Here is a 20,210-nt window from a genome sequence, read left to right as displayed (position 1 = left end):
CTAATTTCGAACCCTGCTTTAGTGCTGTTTCACAGCTAGAACAAAGCCTAAGTTCACATAACTGCACTTGCACCCCTTTCATTCCTTGCCTCTCCCTTTTTCTCCCCCATAGTCTTGTCTTAGAATCATAGAACTTTAGAGTTGGAAGGTACCCTGTGGATCATCTAGTCCAGCCCCCTGCAATGCAGGAATATGCAGCAGTCCCATACAGGGATTGAACCTGCAACCTTGGCATTATCAGCACCATTCTCTAGCCAACTGAGTATGTGCGTTGTTAGTTAGTGAGTCATCTGCTTGGATGGCATAGTATCTAAATCATTTTAGAGCACAGTATCTGCCATTTTGACTAGCAAACTTCTGTGGTGATTTCACCTTTGGGTCTGTATGCTGCAGAGCTGTTTCAGACTGGTAGCAGGGTTGTACCCTGTGTTTGGGAGCACAGAGAACTTTAAGGAAAAACTTCTTACAGACAAAAAGGAGGATAGAACGTAGCAGCATAAAAACTCAGATTTCCTCATGTTCAAGGTGCTTCCTTGACTGTCCCTAGGGAGTCAAGAGGAGTTGGAACAGAGCTGGCTATTGGCGGGCTACACTTTGCTCTTAAGGGCCAGATGAAATAGATGTGGGAATGGGTCAGACTACTGGGGGCGGGCATCAAATTGTAGAAGCATCCCTTACCAAGTTGCAGTTCTGCTTTTCTGATATAACACCCTGACTGGAGTGTAACGTAACTTCATTAGTAGGCAGGGTAATAATAATAATAATAATAATAATAATAATAATAATAATAATAATAATAATAATAATAATAATAATTTATTTGTACCCCGCCCATCTGGCTGGGTTTCCCCAGCCACTCTGGCCTGCTTCCAGCAAAGACCAAAAATACACTAATATGTCATACGTTAAAAACTTCCCTGAACAGGGCTGCCTTAAGATGTCTTCTGAATGTCAGGTAGTTGTTTATTTCTTTGACATCTGATGGGAGGGCGTTCCACAGGGCGGGCGCTACTACCGAGAAGCCCCTCTACCTGGTTCCCTGTAGCTTTGCTTCTCGCAATGAGGGGACCGCAGCTGGAACTCAGCGTCTGGGCAGAACGATGGGGGTGGAGACGCTCCTTCAGGTAACTGGGCGGAGGCCGTTGTATACAGAGTTGTAAGGCTCTGTCTGTCTCAGCTGCCACACTTTTAACATCACCATTTCAGCTGCAGTAACTGAAGCCTCTGTAGTCGCCACCACAGGGAAACTAGTTTCTTAGGATGTGACTGTAGAGAACACAAAGCATCTTAGGTGTAGCTTAAATACTTTGGGGGAAGGTAGTAAAGCACTTGTGTGAAGGCAAACGTTTGGAGTTGTGCAGTTAAATTACAAGGATTAGCTTGCCATATGTATGTGACAGCAAAATTAATGCTATCCACCTATAGATGTGGGTACATACAATGTATGTAGCCTGGGGTAATTTCATGCCTCAGAAAACTCAGCTTGCAGACTTCCCATGCGCTGTGACCAGTCTGCAATAGTACTGAACTCTGTAAACAAGGGCAGGGAAGCAATATATTGGGAGCTAAGCAACTGCCATAAACTTCAAAAGAAATATATTAATTCTCTTTGGATCTTCGTTATCAGTAGGAAATAGAAAGTCATGGTTATAATTGTTCCTTCGTTTTCTCTGTGCTCGTTGAACCAGCGAGGGTAAAACATTCATGAAGTTGCAGGAAGCACAAGAGAGCATGCCTTTTCCTAGCTCCTTGCTTCTGTGTATCGTTTTCTCTCTCCCTCTTCGATTCCTACCTTCCAAATTGCACATGCACTTTGTCCTCTTTATACAAACCGTTCTTTGAGCAACGCATGCTTAGAATAGCTCTCGAGAAACAAATGTGAGTAGGCGAGTTTGGATAAAATCTTCAGGATTTTTTTTAAAAAAATGAAAATAACACAAGTTGAACCCTTTGATTCTCATCCATCTCAGCTTCAGCTGTCCTATTAATAGTATTTTACATCTATTTTTCAGCTAAATATTACTTTTGCTTTCAACGTTCTATCTGTGGGTTGGTTTCCCTGCAGAACTCCTTCTTTTCACCGCTCCCCCCTATCCAAGATTTCCCACGTACCTTTTTCCTATTTGCAAGTAAATTCAGTCATAATGGCTTTGATCTGATCTCATAAGAGTATGTGTTCAGTATTATAATGTTCAATATATATTTGGTAGTTTGGGGTGTGTAATAATATGAATTACTCATATCACATTACACAGTAGAATATTGGATTACTTGTTTCACTTGCTGCGACAGGCCAGACTTATGCCAGTTAGCATTAGTAGCCACCTAAGATGCAACACCTTTTGACCTCTGAGGAGAAAGTTAAGTTTTATTATGCTTTAGTGTTATTCCTTTAAAAAAGCATTTGAAAAAATATTGAGCTATATTAAGGATTTTTATCCAAACATTGCAAAAATTTGTATAGACATTTTAAAGAAATGAACATTTCTGGCACACTTAGCCCTTTTAATATATACAAAATTAATGATTCACGTGATATATGGAATTTATATCTGATTAATTGATCCACAGCACATTTCATAAACTGATTTGTTTTCCCTGTATGCTCCCTGTAATGGATATGGTAGGTCTGAAAATAGATACCTAATATTGATGCATATTAAAATAGTTTTAATATATAATTGGTTATAATATTGAGTCGTACCTTGGATCTCAAGCGCCTTGGCTCCCGAACAAATTGGCTCCTGAACGATCAAAACCCAGAAGTGAGTGTTCCGATTTTTGAATGATTTTTTGGAAGCCGAACATCCAGCACGGCTTCTGATTGGCTGCAGGACGCTCCTGCAGCAAATCAGAAGCGGCACCTTGGTTTTCAAATGGTTCTGGAAGTCAAACGGACACCCAAAACACATTCTGTTCAAGAACTAAGGTAGAAACACGCTGATTCCCGGAGCATCCGCGGGCCGGATTTAGAAATCCAGCCCCCGGGCCTTAGTTTGCCTACCCATGGCATCATGAATCTAGGGAACAAGTTTAAATTTGTATTACACATTACGGGGGGGGGGGAGTGAGTTTATAGTTAGTTATAATGACATTTAATACCTATACTATTGATGTCAGATCTTAGCTGCACTTGCCTTTACTCTGCACTTACCAGGCACGACCCCCCACCCTTTTTGTTGTTGAGTTTCCCCCACCAAACCCCCCTATTTAAAGCTGAATCGGAGCAAGTGGCAAAACAACAGGAAACCAGAATTACCGTATTTTTTGCACCATAACACTCACTTTTTTCCTCCTAGAAAGTAAGGGGAAATGTCTGTGCGTGTTATGGAGGGAATGCCTACGGGTGGCATGCCTACGGATTTTCCTCCTCTAAAAACTACGTGTGTGTTATGGTCGGGTGCGTGTTATAGAGCGAAAAATACGGTACCTTACAGCGTAGGTTTTTGTGGAGAATGCTCCAGAGCAAAAAAGTGAGGATGCTTGGGCATGGAGCTGTGGGCATGGAGTGTGGATAAGCCCTCAGTTAGACACACAACCTAGCAGTTCGAAAGCACGTCAAAGTGCAAGTAGATAAATAGGTACTGCTCCAGCAGGAAGGTAAACGGCGTTTCCGTGCACTGCTCTGGTTCGCCAGAAGCGTCTTAGTCATGCTGGCCACATGACCCGGAAGCTGTACGCCGGCTCCCTTGGCCTATAAAGCAAGATGAGCGCTGCAACCCCAGAGTCGGCCATGACTGGACCTAATGGTCAGGGGTCCCTTTACCTTTACCTTTAGACACACATATTCCTGACACATGGCTGTCATTTTCACTGGCAGACTTGTGCTCCTTATTTCTGAATGTTATCCCTTCTGATGGGGAAACGATACACTGGCTGTTATTACAGATCTGCCTTAAAATCTTACTTTTTATTATTACGTTCATAAGCTAATAAATGAAGAGAATTTCATTCCTTCTGTGCCTTTTGTGATGTCTTTCAAGTTACGGAAAGAGGACATTTGTGACCTGTGAAGTGGCTGGAGGCCCTGTTCATAACTCCCATCACTCAGGAGGCCAGTAATGCTAAGTGTTAATAGAGCTGACGGCTATGAGGAATCAAATGGATGCTTGAATGTTTTTTTCTTAAGTCTGTAGACTGAGAGTTACAACAATTGAATGAATGGGTTCTGATTATCTGATGCACCACAGATGTAAGCCTGAAATGTATTCCTTCTTTGCTGGGAACCCAAGGACTTCTGAAAGTACATAGCAGATTTTATGAAGGGGACAGAAATTCATTGAACACAGTGCTAGAAAACATGGATTGCCTTGTTAACATGTGAGGAATGAAAGCATCTTGCCTGCATCCTTAAGACTGCTTGTTCTTTATGTTGTCTGAAGCAGCATCACATAATTCCAGTTGAAACCACACAGGAACATCTGGAAAAGTCTCCCTCCTAGTGGGCCCTGCAGCCAACTGTGCTACCAACGAGTCGGCAAATGCTGCAGGAAGTAAAATACCGAAATACTTTCAATTTCATTATTGAAGCTACTCTTAATTTTCCCGCCTGCGAACTATTATAAAAACATTTTATAATGTTATAATGGTGGGAAACCCTTTTGCCTGTCCCAGAATCCTCCACGTGCAGTGCTATGTGCCAGTTACTACAGATAGCATTATCTATTTCTAGGTATGTTCATTTCCTTTATGATAGTGTCAGGCTTGTATAGTGTGAGCTTCAATTAAAATGCAACACCACAGAGGACTGCAGATTTGTCCTTATACAAATGAGCAATGAGGCCAAAACTTGTTATAGCGCAAGTATGTGCACATAACTATTAGCATCTGTTTGGCTTTTTCAAAAAGAAATAACAGAGAGAGGTTATTTTGCATCCAGGCAGCTTTTGAAGTTATTTCTGCTGTGTTAATGAACCTCTGGGACAACAGAAAGCTTATAGGTATTTGACAATGGAGTGTCTGATCATGTGTGACTACTAGGCACTGTGTTGTTACTTCCTATGAATTCTCCAGTTGTGTCGGTTCTTGAGTAAGCTTACTCTAGTAAATGGATACTTTTAATTTATTGGGCAACAGCAGTTTATCTTCCTGGGTTGACACATTTAGCTAGTTCGTTCCTGTGAGAAATCATCCCAGGAAAACTGCAGCCTTTCAAATCATTGTCTCCTCCGATAGCAGGAAATCTCTTTCCTCCTCCTTTTCACTGCAATGGGACAGAGAGTATGTACCGGTAATATTCAGTATAGCTTGTTAGCAAGTGTGCAGTGTTCCAATATAGCTCCCACAGTGACATTCTAAAGAGTTGCAATACAGTAACATAAGCATCATTGAGCTGGCAGGAAAAATAATAGGGTGAGCCAAGAGCATTGTTTCAAGATGATCTTGCAGCATCAGTTTGCCTTGGTATGAACAAAATCTTCTTCCTTTAAGAGCTTGCTGTGGTGCCACTGTGGCCTCAGCAGGTATGTTCTCCCCAGCTATAAGTGGAATGCAATAGTGCTGCTGAGCTTACAGGAAAGTAAACACGGAGAGGCCACAGCTTATAAAGCATGGTTGTAAGGGACTTCGCAGCCTAGGTTTTAGGGGTTATTTTTATTTCTAAAAACTAAACAAGAAAGTAGCGGGGGGTGGAGAGAGTAATGCATATCCATATATATGTATTACTTTTTTTTTCAGTGAAGAGCCTGACTTTCTTTGATCTTTAATCATAAGGTTTACTAGGCAATGACCTATTTAAAACATCTGTTATGAAACATGTAGTTTCATGGGGCACTGAACTTTGTCCTAACGAAATTGAATCTCGTTTTAACTGCAGTATTGTGTAACTCATGCACACACCTTTCAGTAGTGTTTGTGTGTCTGTGTGTTTTAAGCAGCCTTGGCTTCCTTAAGCTGTAATTGGTAAACAGCAAACTCAAATGACAGCTCCGACTTGTGCTTTTATTTTAGAGTGCCGTGCATCCACTCATAAGGAACTTTCTAGGTGGTACAATATGGGCATATTTGCAGCATGCATACCTTCCCTGAAGCTAGCTAGTGCTTCTGTTGTAAGGCCACTGCATTTTTCCAGCCCTGAAATTGCAGTTTTATTACTTAGGAAATGCAGATACATTGCTTCATAACTTTCTAAGAAGGCTAGTGACTCTGGGTTGGCAAAGTCTGCAGTTTTTGAAAACAATAAAAAGTAATTTAAGTAATTGTAAAAAACCAGTATTTTAGACAACAGGATATCCCCCCCCCCGCTTCCCTACAGATGGGTATCCAGGTCCCCCTCAATTATTTTTTAAAACTATTCTAAGGCAGGCTAGCTTTGTTTCGTTTATTAGGAAACATTTGTTATCTTTCTACTTATGAGAATTTCCCAATAAGCCAATGAGTAAGCAAGAATTGGAGAATGTTTGTGATTACTTATGCATGCTAATGGCAGGCACCTAGAAAACCTGCCCACCCCTGCAAATCACAATATGCAAATATGACACGGTGTTTTATACAGGAAGATAGTTATTGATTTGTGTCGTTCTGGTGAAAGCAGGTATATTTGCCACACTTTGCAGGTGAAGTACAAGGTATGGTTAAATGAGTGTTCCCTCTTCCCTAGAAAGAGAAAGGGGGAAAGTCCTTAAAGAACTGAACTGCTTGTCTCTAAGCCACTGGACCCAATTCAAGATTTCAGTAGTACTAACATACAAAGCTATAAACAGCGTGGGGCCTGCGTACTTGACAGATCTTCTCCCACTGAGATCAGCTGGGGAGGCCTTGTTTGTGGTGCCGCCATTGGAGGTGGTTCATGCCTTAAATAATGCAGGGCCTTACATCGGAAATGCAGTCACACACAGAGGGGCGCAAAGAGGTTTCTTTGAAACACACAAAGCAGAGTGATGGGGGGTTTCCAATCTGTCATTAGCACTGTTATAGCCATTATTCAGTAAGGTCAAGCTTGTAAATAGCTGCTCACTTGGCTGCTTGTGGTAAAAAAAAAAAATAGCATCCAGGTGGCCAGATGGATAAGGGTTTGTAAAGTAGAGGAAGTGTGCAATGGACAACAGTGGTATGTGGGGGCAACTGGACTAGTGTGTGCCTGGGACACATGTGCAGCCATATTTCAGGCAATGGCAGTGGATGCATTTGTAGGGAAATTTGCAAGTATCTTTCTCATCCTTATTTATTTGACTAGGAGGGTTTCAGTGTTGTCTAATCCTAAGGTGGCCTAATTTAAGTCTTAGGAGTTGGTGATTTCATCTCCCCCCCTCCCTCAAAAATTCCCAAGCTCGTGAAAAGGGAAGAAGAGCATAGCACAAGTTCATTTCTAACTTTTGGTGTGCCCTCCAGCTATCGTATCAAAGCGCATCTCCAGCTATCTATCCAGACAGAACCCAATAGGCTGCATGTTTGGAATCGTTATGCATGATCTTCCTCTGTAAAAGAAAGTTTCATGACTCATGTTTCAAGGCCCCCACCCACTGTGGTCAGTAGAACTGACCTTTAGCCCATTGTGCCAGATGGTGGGGGCATGGGAGGCGTCTTCTATGTTGTGGCACTCATGAAGTGGAACTTCCTGACCTGGGAGAATCCATCTAGCTTTTTTATTGCCTTTTACCACCAGCTGAAAATCTACCTTTAGCCCAATTTTTGCTTCCATCTCCTGTCTCCGGGGTGTGGCTTTTCAGGTGCTTTTCAGGTGCAGAGGTAGGATGGAAGTTGGAAGCATAAATATTGTTGTCTAAGTGGCTCGGGGTATTGTATTGCTACAGCATAATGAGCAGTGAGGAAGAGATTCCTGCAAGGTCCTGCTGTATTTACTCGGATGTAATGCACACACCCTTTTTTTTCCAAATTACATCACAAAAACTAGGGTGCACATTAGCATTCGAAGGTGCATTACATTCGAGTAAATACTTGAATTCACTGAGTCAATGAAAGTCCATTGTCTGGCGAGTTAAAACGGCTCTCAAGATGGCGCCGGCGCGTCAGTGGCAGACTGAGCACACTGTCCTCCCCTAGCCCCCTTGAGATCTCCTTTGCTCTCAGCAGCTGGCCGCGACAGCTTGGGCAGCTGTTGTGTGATTGAGTCCCCCAAGAGCGGGCGAGGGAGACTGGCTGGCAAGCAACCACAGGCGGAGTGGCCCTCCCCACCTGTGTGTCTGGGGGCGGGCGTGGCCACCATGGAGAAACTGGTGAAGGCCTTTTGAGTCCCTCCGCTCTTTCCAGCAGCAACTGGGCCCCGCTGTCTTGGCGGCGGCTGCAGCATCCACCTCACAGACCATGAGCTGTGAAGGGAGGCTGGAGCGCTTGACAAGCGTGGAATGAAAGTGGCTGCAGGGCCAGTGCCAGGGGAGGTTCTCTGGTGGGAGCGGTGAAAGCTGAAGCGTGCTTTACTTTTCAGTGTACTCTACTTATTCGAATGTTGTGTGCACCTTTTTTTGGTTAAATTGCTTTGCAAAAATTAGGGTGCGCATTAGATTCGATGGCGGATTAGACTCGAGTAAATGCAATATATCATGTTCATAGTTCATAGCTAAACTAGTTGCCTTACAAGGTCCCTTTCATGCGATGATCTGTTCAATAAAAGGACATTAAGGTTGGGTTTTGGTGGAGAACGGTGCATAACAGAGAGAAATTATAGTACCTCCGTTTAAAAGTGGTAGTAAATACAGTGCTCTGACATGGCGACCTTTTGGATCAGTATTTTTTCACATTGATAAGATCCTGGTCTTGCATTGTAGACAGAGCTGCACAGGTTTTCATGGGTAGCAGAAGGATATTTTTAGAGTCCTTCTATTAAAAGGTTCTAATATATAGTTGCAGGAATAACCTGCATTGCTGCTGTTACATCATGTGCTCTATTAGAATGTGCCAGTGGATGAACTGATGTTATGACAACAAGAAACCAACATACAAGAGCTAGTCTGGCTTCTTTCTAGGTAACAAGCCTAGTACAAGGAATGGCATGGATGGCTTTTTAACCCATCCACTTATAGAGCAAAATTAATGAAATGGGACAGGATCAGAGCCATGTAGATTTGCTTGACGTGGATCAGAGCCTTATTTATTTTTTCATTCCCCTCTGTTGCATGTAGTGATTTAGTCCAGGAATATCAAATACGTGTGTGTGTGTGTGTGTTAGTTTGTGTTCCTTTATGGCCCCCTTTACACGGAGAATTTGTAGTGCTACAACGCAATCCTGGATTTGCATGAAATCAGGGTAGGGGAGCAAAAGTGAAGTCAGAGGTCTGAGTAAAGTTGATGTATGATAAAAGTGCTATGGATTATTTGAGGGTTCTACATCCTTTATCTCCTTCATGTTACATAGCTGAGAAATGGAAGAGGGAGAAGTTTGAGTACAGCAAGAAGGGAGGAACATTGAAATGGGGGAGATTGTAAGGGCACCCTTGCCACTAAAGGTTTGCAGGAAGTGGGAGACGAAGTTGTCCCATTTGAAATGGCTTTGGGCTTGATATCGCTGTCCCACAGTATGTTGACTTACTGTGCTAGGGCCAATATGCCTGCCTCTTCATGTGGGCTTCTTTGCTTTCTTTGCACCCTCTGCTGGTCATATTTATTTGTTTTTTCTGCAAAGCTTGTAGAATGGAACAGCAGCCAGTATTGATAGCAGAGCCATTTCTTGAGCTTGGGGGAAGCTCTTACAGAAGCTGGGTTTTGAGAAGCATGCTCTCCTCCTACATCTCAGTGCTTATTGAACACCAGCAGAGTATGAGGCAGTGTGCAGTATATAGAAATAATGTGCTTGGTGTTTCCATACCAACTGTAGTAAACCTCTGCAAAGATAAATGTAATACTTGGGGCCAGCCAGCTCACACAGAGATCTGTGGGCAGGAATACACTTCTGGGTAGCAGTAGCAGCTACTGAGACTCTTCACCGATTTCTACCGCCAGCTGGAGAGCCCCATTACAGCCCTCTTGAACACCACCTCCAACATTGCTGGAACCTCACTCTCCCAGGCCTGTCTGACTTCAGCAGACTGGGCAAACATGGAAGTTTCTGTGACTTACTCCTCCTTTCTTATCTGCTGAAGAACCCAGGCACTGATGAGGACAGTGAACAGCTGAGAAGGCTGGAACGGACTCTGGAGCTAGTTATATCAATTGCTGCTTCTGCAGCCTCTCAAAGGCCTTTGTATATGCAGGGCTTGTTCATAAGCTCCCTGTGTTAACTAACCCTTGGTCAAACTAAAATCCAGAAATTGCTGGCTTTGGGTAGTGAGCTAGCTGCTTAGCTTTGTAAAATCCCTATTTTGTGTTAGTCAAAGTTATTTCATTTTTCTTGGCAGTTCACTTGAGAAGTATTGTCAGTGTCTCAAATGCAAGTCTTTTCCTCCAATTTCCTTTTGAAGCCTTTATTGTTACCAGTATTAACACTCGGAAATCTGAAACGCTGCATTTTCTTTTCCTTTGCAACTTTGCACCGGTTCTTTTTAGCAATAAAGCAAATGTAAAAAGTGCAAAAGCTGATGTTGATCAGTTAGTGCCATGCTCCTGCTTAATCCTCTCTTCGGCTGGTATGTGTTGTGGCTGCAGGAAGAGTAGAGGTGCTGCAAGTCAAGGTCAAGGTGTTAGTAATAATGTATAATGCTCTAGACAGCTGAGGACCTTCTCCTGCAAGTTCCAGAGATCTTAGAAGCTCACTCTGCAGTAACTCAGAGCAGTGCTTTTAGTGTGGCTGCCCATCTTCTGTAGAATAGCATTCCTATCGAGATATAGCAGGCACCCACTGTTTTTACTTTCCAGAAACAATTGAAGGCGTTTTTATTGCAACAGGCTTTCCCACTCTTTGCCATGATTTTCACAGAATCATACAATCATAGGGTTAGAAGGGATCCAAGGGTCATCTAGTCCAACCCCCCACAATGCAGAAATATCAGCTAAAGCATCGTTTTTGTACCGTTACAGTTTTATTTTAAAAGGTTTTGCGGGCGGTTTTGTGTCTTTAATTGTTTTTAATCACACATCGCTTTAAGACGGTTACCATATTTTTCGCCTTATAGGACCACCGGCCCATAGGACGCACCTAGATTTGGGGGGGGGGAATAAAGGGGGGAATTATTCCCCCCCCCAGCGTGGGGCTGGGGCGGGGGAAGCCCGAGCTTCCCCCGACCCCCGAACGGGAGCCAGAGCGATGCCGAAGCTGCGCGCAGTTTCAGCATCGCTCTGGGAGCTTGCGTGGCTGGGGGAGGGGCAAGCCCTCCGCCAGCCTCCAAACCACGTCGGGAGACAGCGGGATGGCGCGCTGCGCCTCCCCGCTGTCCCCCGAGCTTGCGGGGCTGGCGGCAGGGAAAAGCACGCTTCTCCCCAACGTCAGCCTCCAAACCACGTCGGGAGACAGCGGGATGGCGCGCTGCGCCTCCCCGCTGTCCCCCGAGCTTATGGGGCTGGCGGTGGGGCTCTCCTGAAGCCTGCATTTGCCCCATAGGACGCACACACATTTCCCCTTCATTTTTGGAGGGGGAAAAGTGCATCCTATAGGGTGAAAAATACGGTATATAGAAGGCAATTAATAAACGGATGATAATAATGTAAAGCCACAACTTTATAGAGGGCAGGGGCCAATCCAAACTGTGTGTTTAAATTAGTGTGGAAGCTGAGTGTGATCTCGGTGAAACATTCCCTGCTCAAACTACAATTAACGTTGCTCATTTCTCAGTTATTTGCTGATAGCCCACTAATCTAAAAGTTAGTATTGATTGTGGGTCCTGGTTTTGCTTTCTCAGTTAAGAAGTTCAAGCAGTGTGGACTTGGATTCTTTTTCCATCCCACGTGGAAAGTTAATAACCCTATTAAAAAGATAGTGTAAGTAGGGTGTAGTTCAGGTTAGTTATAAGGTAACATCAAGCAAAGTCAAGTTCTCATGGATCAAACATTTTCTGTGAACCTCAAACTTGCAGCTCTCATTCTCAGTCAATTAAATGAATCATTTCCCCAGTAGAGTGTACTGGTCAAAGTAAAACTGTTGCTACAGTGCATGGGATTTCCTAGTCCTCCTCCTTATTCCTTCTCTTTCTTTTCTTTGCCACTTGTGGGTAGAAACGGCTCAAGGTAGAACATTGCAGCACTTTTCCCATGCCATGCATAATTTTATGAACTTCTACCATGTCACCTCTTACTCGCTTTTTCTCTAAAGTAGAAAGTCCCAAAGACGGCAAACTTTCTCCATAGGGGTCTTGTGTCATCCACTCAGTCATTTTGGTTGCCCTTTTCTGAGCCTTTTCCATCTCTAATGAGGCAACCAGAACTGTGCACAGTATTCCAAATGTGATTGCCGTGTAGATTTATTTAATGGCATTATGATACCTGCAGTATAATTTTCAATTCCTTTCCTAATGATCCCTATTATGGAATTTGTCTTTTGCACAGCTGGGTCAACAGCTTCATCAAACTATCTTCTTTGACCCCAGGTCTCATTCTTGGTCCATCACCATAAATCCAGGCCCCATAAGTGTGTGTGTGTGTGTGTGTGTGTGTGTGTAAAATGAAGATTTTTTTGCCCCAACGTGCATCGCTTTCTTACATTGTATTGCATTTTTCATTTTATTGCCCATTCACTCAGTTTGGAGAGGTCCTCTTGGAGCTCTTCGCAGTCCTTTGGTTTTAATAACCATGAACTATTTAGTATCATTAGCAAATATGTCCACCTCACTGCTCACTTGTAATAATAATAATAATAATAATAATAATAATAATAATAATAATAATAATAATAATAATAATAATTTATTTATTTATACCCCACCCATCTGACTGGATTTCTCCAGCCACTCTGGGCGGCTGCCAACTGAATATCAAAAACACAACAGCATTAAACATTAAAAACCTCCTGTCAGGGAACTGACATCGGAGCTAGAGGCGGAGGGAAGGCTCTCAAATGATGCTGGAGAAGGGCCCAGCAGGGAGAGAGGCAGCTCCGCAGATGGGGAAGCAAATCAGCACAACACCAGGGATATAGAGGGGCTGATGGGGGAATCGGCGAGAGGGCTCCAGGACTCTTCACCGGACACCAGCAGGGAGAGCATGGGTCCTCCACTATCCACGCCCACCCTGCGCAGAAGACTTCCACGCAGAGAGAGTAGGAGGAGACTGGGTGTCAAACAACTTTTATGTTGGAAAAGATTTAAGAAACGCCCACTGACGGATTCTGCTAGCGACTGAGGCAGCCACGAAGTGAAGGGCTGCCCATACTGAAAGGTTTAGCAAGGCAACAAAGCCTGGAGAGGCGGCAACTTACATGGTTGCATGAGCAACCCATACACATTGCACTTCCCTACACAGGGCTGCCTTCAGGTGTCAAGTTAAAAAGCATAGGTCCCAATACCAATCCTTGGGGGACTCCACCATTTGGGAAAATGTCCATTTATTCCCACTCTTTGTTTCTGCAACTTAAACAATTTGTGATCCACAAGACCTCCCCTCTTACTCCTTGACGGCTAAGCTTACTTAGGAGCTTTTCGTGAAATAGTTTGACTAAAGCTTTTTGAAAGTTCAACTGCACGTTCAAGTAGGCACTTAAGTAGTGTTAAAACAGATATAACACTAAAGCGAGGTTAAAGATCAGCAAAAGTATGTTTTCCCTGGGCCATCCGGAGCATATAACAAATTCTAAATAGAGGACTGCTGTTGTTGCAGAGGTAAAAAATTCAGTTTCTCAAATCCTTGCTAAGTTGGTTATGGGCTGTGAGATGTTCGAAACATCATGCAACTGTGCTGTGTTTTTCTTCAGTTCATTTCCAGAGATCTCTCTTGTATTTGGAACCTGAAAATCCAGTACATCTGTATTCACCAACTCAAATGGATTCCAAAACAAGTCAACACAAGTGATTCGTACTAAGCTCTTTAGAAATCTCTTAAGTAGTTTGACAGTTTCCAAAATACTTTTTGTGTAAGATCTCCCAAGGTCTCTCCTTTGTGTAGTTCTCCCAAGTGATTGGTCAAGCCCAGTTATTTAATGTTCTGTTCTATATTTGGACAATGTATAACCCATAAATACTGAAAAGATTAGCTACTCATTAACTTTTGGTGAGCTCAAAATTATATTTGGTCCTGAGACAAAAGTTGGTTCTTTACTTCATTTGAACACATAACAAAAGTTTATCTGAATAAGGAGAAGAAAGAGCTAGTCGGGTTTAGCTCGCTCAATCATGCAGAGTTACAGCATAATGCAAAACATGAACCTAAATGAAAATTCTTTAGAATGTTAACATTGACATTTTAAAAGGTTGAAAAGGTATATTTGATGCATTCTAAGAAATTGGATTTGTTGCATCGGCCTTGTAGTCTATACTTTACATAAGCATTCAGCGTACTGGGTGAAGCACACTTCTACATTGGCGGAAATACGAATGTTCATTCTTTGCTTTCTGAGACATTTGAATGTATTTTAATCCTTTTTGTAATGTGTGGCAGGCTCTGTGTGCTGAACCTAATTAAGTGAAGATTGAGGATATCCGTTAATGTAGCAGCATGTTTGTAGTCAGAAAGCTTCTTAGGACTTCGGCCGTTTTATTTGGTTGCTTGTTCATTAAGTAAAAGCATGTTGCCTTTTTTTGTTTGCCTCTGGGGGGCCTTGTCCCTGCTGACTTGTTGCTCCCTTTATGTTTGCTTCCAGGAGTTCTATGAACATACAAAAACACTTTGGCAAGATGAAGGTGTGAAAGCCTGCTACGAGAGATCTAATGAATATCAGTTGATCGATTGTGCACAGTAGTAAGTACAACTTCTCTTACAATTTTATTGCAATCTCTTGTAGAAGAAAAGGAAACGTTTCTTGTTTTTAATCATGCGTTTAAAGTATAAGCATAACTTCATTGTGAATTGATGGAGATGATTTGAAAAAAATATCAAAATCTGGGCTGGGACCTCTGTGGTGATGGTGATAATGATGGTGGTGATGATGAAGAATAAAGCAGCTCAAGGAGCAAAGACATCCACATTATTATTATTATTATTATTATTTTAAAAAGCATTCTAAGACAGGTAAAAACATCTAAAACAATTAATTGTTAAGAACAGTATTTTATTCAGTGATCTCAGAGTTGCCAGGAACAGTAAATTTCAGGCAAATGTCACATAGTGGGCTTGATAAATGGCCTTCTTTCCCCTTCTGTCCTGTAACATTCTGTTTACTTATTTGGATACTGGTGTGTAGTGTGTCCTTGGATAGAACACCAGCAATATTGCATGTGGAAAAGCTGAATTTGCAAATGGATTTATTTTGTCTTAGCCTGTAAGAAGTTTAAAAAGTGTTCATTTTATGTAATCGGCCAGTTTATAGACAGCTGCTGCTGCAATATATTTTTTTGAGGTACTTCTTAGGCCATTCAGAGGTTTGCTGGCCTGGAGCTCCTTCAATATTGGATAATACTTGCCCACAGTACCAAGTACAAGAAAGTGGTGCAGAAACTAGTTTCTAAAGTGACTTGTAGTCTTTGCAGGAAGGTTTTTTGTTTCGTTTTTTACCTTTTTCTTTTATTTTTCTTGGAAACAAGAGGCATGGGACTAAGGGTGATCTTCTTGTGAGTTGGTTGTGGATCAGAATAGGACTACTTTCTGGATTGAAAATGTTTAAAGTAGAACATGCCTTCCGTTCAAAGTTTATATAAAAAATTTCCCTGCTAGGGCAAAAGTGTTTTTTATTTTCATGTTACATGGAGCTATACTTTCTGCTCACCATTGTCCTGTACAGTTTCGGTATTTAGTTACTTTTTTCTGCTGGCATCATGAGAACCAGAAGCCTAAGGAAGCTTGCAGAAAAGGGGTTTCCTTGACCCCTCCTCCCTCTTCTCTGCAACTCCCCTGAAAAATCTGGAAGGTAGCTCAAAATGGGGCAGAGGCACTTCGTGCAAGCAGAGCAGGCTCCCATTCCTTTGGCAGACCCCTGTGCCCCATTCTGTGCTGTCAAGGATGCTTTTTGGACTCTCTGGAGTAGCTTTTTGGGTCATGTGAAGGATTGTGGGAGGGAGGGAACTGGAAAGTCCTCATCCATGAGTTTTCTTCTTCGCACAGTTCTTAGACTCCAAGGGCACTAGATAGTTATTGGCATTTTGATTGGTTTGGTTTGTTTGGTTGTTTTATTTCATAGGTATTGGTTAATTTATAATTGCCTTGGTGGTGTTCTTAGCAGTTGTATGGGTTGCTGTAATTTGGCATATCTGTGTTTTAAATGCATTATACATTTTTATTTTATTTGTAAGTTGCCCAGAGACTTTAAAAAAAGTGGTAAGAAATGTAATCTAAATCCAGTGTAATTTCATTTCAGTTTAATTGAAAAGGGTTAGTTTTAACTTGCAAAGTATTGTATATTTGGCTACGCTAGGGTGGGAGAGACCGTAGTTCAGTGATAGAACCCTTGCTAGCATGCAGAAGGTCTCTAGTTCAGTCCTTCCAAATAAAAAGATGTGAGAGTGGGTGATATGAAAGGCCTCTGCGTGAGAGCCATCACCAGCCTGCGAGGAGAGCATTGGGTTAGATAAATAAGTAGCTTGACCTGGTATTAGACTGTTTCCCATGTTCCACATACACTACTTTGGTAGTTTTCTATTACAGATCTGTATTCCTGCAGGACATCCTTTGATACACAGATCCCTTTCCCTGAGCTCTTATTTGCTCCCGGGTTTTGAGAATGCTAGAAACTGCAGAAGTCCTTCCAAGCAGTGGAAAATATATGTGCTGTTTCTTAACTTTATACTCCAACACAAAGTGAGAAAGGACCTCACTTTTCTCACAAGGCTTCTGCATGTTTCGTAGGGCCCAAGCAGCAGGAGGGGTTCATGGCTGCTGCTAAAAGCCCGTGCTTGTGAGCCACTGCTGTTTTTTAAACTATTTTGTTTTCACAATGGTAGAGAAAAAAAATGGTTAGCAGTGCATAAAAAATTCAGAGTTTCACTCTACAGTGGTACCTCTGGTTACGAACTTAATTCGTTCCGGAGGTCCGTTCTTAAGCTGAAACCGTTCTTATCCTGAGGCGTGCTTTCACTAATGGGGCCTCCTGCTGCACGCGCGCCTCTGGCACACGATTTCCGTCCACACCCTGGGGCAAAGTTTGCAACCAGGAGCAGCTGCTTCCGGGTTAGCGGAGTTCGTAACCAGAGGTACCACTGTACTTTTGCAAATTGTGGCACTGGGGAATAATACAGAATGCTACTTGGCAGAAGAGAGTGCAGTTACTGCTGCTTGACACAGTGAGCTTTTGTTTTGAGGTGCATCCTCTGGTCTTTGGTATTCCAGATCATGCTGCACTGGAAAGTGTGCTTGTGTGTATATGTTTGCAGGGGCATGGCTACAAGCTAGAGAGTTTGTTCAGGTGATGGTCCTTATGTGTTCTGAGGGCCACCTGCCATCTCCAGGTGTTTTGTTTTTTCAAAAGACTCTGGAGCGTCTCTCCCAGTCATTCGATAATGTTGGGCTACATTGCCAAATAGACTGACTCAAGCAGCTTCTTATGGACCTAGGTCACAAATATGGCTGACATGCTGCGTGTTTGGGGAGGTCAATTAGATTCTCTTGTTCTTCCCATCCTGGCAGAAGATGGGGTTTATTCAGGAGCAGACAGAGGTGTCGAGAAGTAACAAGTAACGGTAGGTTGCCTTTCAGAGCCAATCCATTATAAGAGTAGAGCTCCTGCATACACTGATGAATGAATACCAAGCAGCAGTTGCTGTGCAGGGATAACCTGATCTTTGCATTCCCTGCTCTTGGCAGTGGAGTTTTTGTTGCTCTCATTTGCACTCCTTTGGCCTGCCAAGATGACAGACCTAGTCCCTGACCTCCCATGACCTGTCATAACCCTTTCAGAGACTTTAAAAAGTGCATTAGACCTTGAGCCTCTGCATAAATAAGATGGGGAGTTGGGATTCACTTCCACCTCATCTTTCGATGTGCCTGGTAGCATGCACCTAGATTAACTTGGGATGGCCAGATGATAATTGTCTGTTTGGATTCTAAAATAATAGACCTGAGTTCCACAGGAGAACTTGAAATCCTTTGCATGTTTAACTTACAACCAAATCCGTAGTTATAGCGTTGATGTCGTGAGATCAATGTAATGCTTCAATCATAAATTCTAGCAAAGTATGTTGGAATAGACATGCCTACTCTTTTTCTTCTTTGGCGATCACTCGCATAACACAGGGTTGTAGGTGTGATTATTCCAAAGTGCTTTGCTTGAATTCCTGAGTAAGTCACTGCATTGATCCCACAGCAAAGTCAGTAATAATCATGTCCTCAGATGATTTTGATAGCATTTTACACGGAGATAAAATAACAAAGTGTTATATCTAAGAAGCTGGCTAATGAGCACACTTAAACAAGTCTATGTAAGTGAAAAGAACAACAATTTGATTAGTCAATAAATCATTGAGTCTAAAGTAAAGAGTTGAAAAAATGTGTTCTTTCTAACATAAGTATCTGAATTTCCATTATGACTTCCCTTTCCCGCACCTCTCACTGTATATAAATGTGAAGAGTTGAAACTCCTCCATAACCTATTGTAGTGAGCTAGAGTACTGGGAATGGGTACCTGATTTCACATGTAGCCAAGAACTATAACTTTGACCATACCATAGTCACATGACTGCTTTGTCCTAAACATGTTTTAACATTTTAGGAGGTATTCCGCATGGCAATTTGCTGTCACTCTTCTCTCAGCAATGCACACACAAAGAGAGGCAAAAATAACTTCTTTTTTTTAATCTTTGACTTTTTGAAATCCCTTTTCTTCATGCAGAGGTAGGAAGTCCAAGACTTACCGTCTCAGTCTAATTTTAATTAAAGCCCTCACTTTGCCATAATGTACACTTTCAAATCTGCTTGTTCATTTTTGGAAGCTGAGCTGACGGCTTGCATTCAGCTTTCCCGTGTTTCCTGCTAACTCATGCAGAAGTGTGCAGCTTGGAGGGAGGGGGAAATGGGTGATTTTCCTTCCCCTTAACTGGCTTACCAAATTGGTTACTTTCACTTTGGCTTTTAGAAGATGTGTGATCTTGACTGGGGAGGGAGATTCCTCGGCACAGCTGTCTAGGAGGGCTCTGGGAGTAGGGCGGGAAGCCACAGCACTACTTGTCTTTTAAATATCCTTTTAGGGAAGCATAAAGAAGAAGACTCTTTTTAGAAGAAGTCGCATTTGGAGCTTTTAATGTTATCAACACTACCCAGAATCAGAATAATGCACTTCTTTATATAAGTTGTAACATTATCCATATCCGGTCTAAAGTGGCATAAAACTGGTTTTGTATTCTCTGGGGCGCCGTCCATATAAAAGGGGACTGAGATTGAGGGCCTCATATAAAAGGAGGGGAGATAAAGGGAAAGACTACTTCTGCTGACACCATGTCCTAATGTAATATACTTATTAAAATGTGTCATTTGAGTAGCATCAAACTTTTGTGATTGTAGTGGTGCAGGCTTGGGTTTAGGGGTATGCTGGGGACCAAACACATGACAGTTCAAGAACAGAGTCCTGTGGTGTCCAAGCGTAATGCTGAAATGTGCATATCCTGGCCTTTCGAGACACTGAGACCTGGCAGAGGATCCCCATTCTCAAACCTCAAGAACACAACAAAACACTCAATCACTGAGAGCTAGTGTTTTATTCCGATGGTGTTCCATGGCTGATTTAGTTCATGTCGCTGTGTCTCTCAAATGTCCCTACATTAACACATTCAAAAACTAGTTTCTTCCCTGTCCAATAAGACAGCTCTCCTTTTTCGGGGGGCTGCGTTGCGGGAGGAGTTCCGGGACCTCACAGTGACCCGGCAGTGGGCGGAGGAATGCTGCCCACGTCATTAGGACACCCAGTCGCGTAACGCCCCCCCCGGCTGACCAATCGGGTTAGCCAGGGGGCGTGGCCACTTGCCCTTTAAACCATGGCGCGGGCAGCCTCCATTCGTTTCCTTAGTGGATCTCCCAGCCACTCACCCTCTTTCTTGCATTGCTTGACTAATGTCGATCACCTGGTTGTTGGGGCTGGGTAGGAATTTTTCCATTTGGCAAATTGGCACCATCCATTTGGTTTTTGCCTACCTAGTAGCAATCATCACAACTTTGTAAAGTTAGGCATTGGGTAAGCCTTGTTATGGGAGGGGAGGTTCTTGCCTGCACCTGCCCCTAAACACTAAGGGTATCCCATTAATGGGATCCGGGGGTGTGGTTCCTGTCCGAAGCCTGGGCGTGGGGTGGGGCCATGCCACGACCCCATCGGTGACCCT

General features: G+C 42.9%; 1 protein-coding gene across 6 annotated transcripts in view; it reads left to right on the top strand.

The window, feature by feature from the left end:
• Positions 1-20,210, top strand: part of GNAS (GNAS complex locus) — a 182,917-nt gene that overhangs the window by 130,917 nt on the left and 31,790 nt on the right. For all 6 annotated transcript variants that reach the window (XM_081196490.1, XM_081196491.1, XM_081196493.1 and 3 more), the window contains exon 5: positions 14,615-14,712. In XM_081196490.1, coding sequence (XP_081052616.1) covers positions 14,615-14,712 — 98 coding nt within the window. The remainder of the gene's footprint in view (positions 1-14,614; positions 14,713-20,210) is intronic.

The sequence above is a fragment of the Podarcis bocagei genome (assembly GCF_964188305.1).
Source record: "Podarcis bocagei genome assembly, chromosome: 5".
NCBI lineage: Eukaryota > Metazoa > Chordata > Lepidosauria > Squamata > Lacertidae > Podarcis > Podarcis bocagei.
Note: the sequence above shows the minus strand (reverse complement) of the source record. Positions and strands in the feature narration are given on the sequence as shown.